Raw genomic sequence first — 3,907 nt, forward strand, 5'->3', positions numbered from 1 at the left:
ACCAAAAGAGTAATTTCTAGTAATCGACGATATCGGAAATTTGATATCGCGATGTATCGTCACAGACGAGACGATATGATATTTTTCCATATCGTGATATCGGCGATATATCGTCTCCACGATGTACAGGGGAGGGACAAAAATATGGAAACACCTGCGAAGAAAAGCCGGAATGCTGTAGCTAATAAGGCGCAGGACTGACTTTAGCTTCCAAAACGTCCTGCAGTCTCCGAGGAATGGACAAATACAAGTCCTGGATGGTGGATAATGGGATCTTGCACTATTCTTCATGCAAAATATGGTCACAGTCCTCCTGTGTCCTTCTGTCTCTGTCACATTTGCTTCCACGCAGGTGTTTATTTGAGATGTCTTTCGGGACACATCATTATGTCATCATGATCTTGGATAGAGTCCCTCTCGATACGCCAAATTACATGACTACTGTGCTCTCATAGGCACGGGGGGGGGGTCAAGGGAGGACAATTGCGTTCACGGACGTTCGCATATTATTTTTCACGAAGGGACAAGCAATGTATTTCTCCATGGGGCATATTGCCCGGTTATTCATATTCTTTCGTTCACCGCCCCTAATTACATAACAATTAAAATGCCATGGCGTCAAATGAATTTTTTGCGCCCTATTAAATAAATGTTGTTTTCTGAATTGCATTGTAAATTACCAGAGAGAAGTAAGAGCGTCTTAGTATTTCAGACAGTTTCATTTGGAGGAAGAAGAGCGCGCACATTTCAGAGATACTTTATACCATTTTTGCTGTTGGTTTCTTATGGGGAGGATGAATTGAATGTGTAATGTATTTAAAAAATATGATTATACAGGGTGTACCAAAAAGAATCATCCGATTTTAAGCAATAATATCTTTTCTGTCTTTTCAGATATGTGAGTGAACAACGTACTGTTGGAAAGAAGAATATCTCAAGTTTTACAGGTGAACGCCCACTTCAGTTCTGGTGAAAATGGCATCTGGACAAAAGAAAGCGTTTTGTGTACTACGTTTTGCGCACTGCGAGTCAGTGATAACTGTTCAGCGTGACTTTCGTACTAGGTGTGGTGTGGACCCTCCTACTGCACAGAGCATTAGACGATGGCATGCACAATTCCGAGAAACATGCTGTTTGTGTAAGGGAAAATCACCGGGCCGCCCCCGAGTGTCCGACGCAGACGTGGAGCGCGTCCGTCAATGTTTTACACGCAGTCCGCAGAAATCCGTTCGTCGTGCAGGTCGACAACTCAACATGCCCCCGATGTCCGTCTGGCGTGTGTTGCGTCGTCGTTTACACATGAAACCATACCGAATTCAGCTACTACAAGCTCTTTTGTGAAGGCGACAAGGAATTACGTATGGAGTTTTGTAATTTCATTCTTGACAAGATTGAAGACGATGACAGTTTTGTTCAACGCTTAGTATTTAGTAACGAAGCAACCTTCCATTTGAGTGGAAAGGTCAACCGCCATATTGTGAGAATATGGGGAACGGAACAACCACATGAAGTTGTACAACATGAGAGGGACTCTCCAAAATTGAATGTGTTTTGTGCAGTTTCCAGAACCAAGGTGTACGGTTAATTTTTCATGGCAGAGAACACTGTGACGGGAATAACGTACCTTGATATGCTTGAGTACTATCTTTTCCTACAGTTGGAGACTGATTCGAATCACTTCATCTACCAACAGGATGGGGCACCGCCACACTGGCATCGGGAAGTGCGGGGATTTTTAAATCGAAAAATTCCACAACGATGGATCGGTCGCACTGGACCAAATGATGCAGCGTTACATTACTGGCCTCTAAGGTCACCTGACCTGACTGTCTGTGATTATTTCTTGTGGGGGTTTCTAAAAGACACCGTTTATGTGCCTCCGCTACCAAGAACAATGAATGAACTGAGACATCGCATAACAGCAGCTGTGGAAGCTGTAACTGAAGACATGCTAGCTGCAGTTTGGGAACAATTTGTATACCGTATGGACATATGCCGTGTATCTCACGGGGGGCATATTGAACGCCTATGAAGAGGCAACAAAAGCTTTTTGAGTTTCACTTTAATGGGCATAAAAAAATATTTGTATTTGTTTATTTGTTTCAGATATATAGACTTGCCCAATTGGATGATTCTTTTTGATACACCCTGTATATATATATATATATATATATATATATATATATATGTATGTATTAATATTAATATAATATATACTAGGGTCGGCTGGAAAGTTTCTGGCCTGAGGGGGAAGGAGATGTTTGTAGCGAACTGAAATTTTATGTGCCTTCTACATAGTCCCCTTCTACTTAAATGCTTTTTTCCCATCGTTGCTCCAGTTTCTCTAACCCACTGGAAAAAAAGTTTCTTCCTGGGTGTGTAACCAGTCATTAAGTTGGCAATGAAACTTCTTTGGCGGAGGAGATGAGGAATGTTTCCACTGACGGGACTGTTGTTTTGTCTCTGGGTAGAAATGATGACACCATGTTTCATCCTGAGTCACTATCCTGTTCAGAAAGTCTTGACGGTCTGCACGCATGCGTTGCAAATGTGCAGCTGAGAGCTTCACTCGTGTGCGTTTTTGGTCAAATGTCAAGTCTCGTGGAACCCAATGCGCAGCCACCTTGCACATTTCCAAATGATCAGGAATAATGACATGCAGGCCCTCCTTCGATTGATTGATTGATTGATTGATTGAATTTAAAATTTTGGGAGCGTCAGCACTTAGGCTATTTTGCTCCCGTCACAGTATACGGGGGCCAGCCCCTTATCATTACAAATAACAACTCTAGCGTTGCATAACTAAAAATGTTAAAAATGTTCTGACTTCTGTTAAAAGCTGAGGCCGCAAACGGGCACTCAGCACACACAAAGACAACAAACAGGACAACACACACAAAATTATACTGGCCATAGTGCCAGTCGCCAGAGCCTCGTTAGTCTTTAGTCCAGGGTGCACTACGTGGAAGTGAGGTTGACTTTTGGGCGCCTACGTGGAAGGTCACCCCTTACACCCCAGGCCCTCCTTCGAAATGCCTAGACGTGTTGCAATAGTCTTTTGCGTCAGTCGGCGATCCGCCATGATCATGTCATGCACTTTCGTGATGTTGTCGTCGGTGGAAGCACTCCGCGGGCGCCCGGTTCCAGGTTCATCACTGAGGGACTGTCGTCCACGTTTCAATTCATTCACCCACCACTTCACTGTTGCATAGGATGGAGCATTGTCCTGTAAGGTGTTTTGCATGTCCTCATGAATCTGTTTGGCCGTCCAATCCTTTAGGAAGAGATGCCGAATCAGTGGACGATCGGCGATGCGCTGCTCAGTCACAGATGGCTCCATTCTGGCTCACAATTCCACCTGCTGAAAAGGAACGGCTCAACATTGGAACATGTAACCTCGTAGGGTATCCATATAAGGACTAATCTCTAACATACAAAAATGCTTCCTTCTAGGTCAGGCCACAAACTTTCCAGCTGACCCTAGTATATATATATATAAACAGGGTGGTGCAAAATTCCGTTTACAACGTGGAAGAGGTGAATTGCCAAGCGAAATGAAGACGAAAATGTAAATGGAATTTTGTCGAATGACGCAACGTGTCAGAGCTAGAGGATGCCGAAATCGTGTGAAAATGGACTTCCCACCTCCATATGTCGACAAATAGTACTCATAAAGAAGATGCGGCACGATATCCCAAAAGAAAATACACCTGGGCTAGCGAATGATGCACAAATCGCGAGTCGAAAATGAATGTGGCAGGCATTCCCCACAAGAAGTGAGGGATTCCCGGGAATACGTATGTCCGACATGGAACGCAGGTATCGAATGGGGGTACAAAGGGAAATGACTGAGGTCACAGCACATGAAGAACATTTCTCCAGGAAGTGTCCGAAAAGCAGGCTGCAG

The 3,907-nt window shown here is 43.9% G+C and overlaps 1 protein-coding gene across 1 annotated transcript; it reads right to left on the reverse strand.

Annotated features, from left to right (window-relative positions):
- Positions 1-3,001: 3,001 nt before the first annotated feature.
- Positions 3,002-3,340, reverse strand: LOC146002644 (protein GVQW3-like). The gene has a single exon (XM_083140605.1). The coding sequence runs from the start codon at positions 3,338-3,340 to the stop codon at positions 3,002-3,004; it is 339 nt and encodes a 112-aa protein (XP_082996731.1).
- Between the last annotated feature and the right edge of the window lie 567 nt (positions 3,341-3,907).

This window comes from Lepisma saccharinum, chromosome 18 (genome assembly GCF_977018435.1).
Source record: "Lepisma saccharinum chromosome 18, izLepSacc3.1, whole genome shotgun sequence".
Classification (NCBI taxonomy): Eukaryota; Metazoa; Arthropoda; class Insecta; order Zygentoma; family Lepismatidae; genus Lepisma; species Lepisma saccharinum.

Excerpts from the sequence above, each read along its gene's own strand:
- LOC146002644 (XM_083140605.1), bottom strand. The coding sequence starts at position 3,340 with ATGGAGCCATCTGTGACTGAGCAGCGCATCGCCGATCGTCCACTGATT.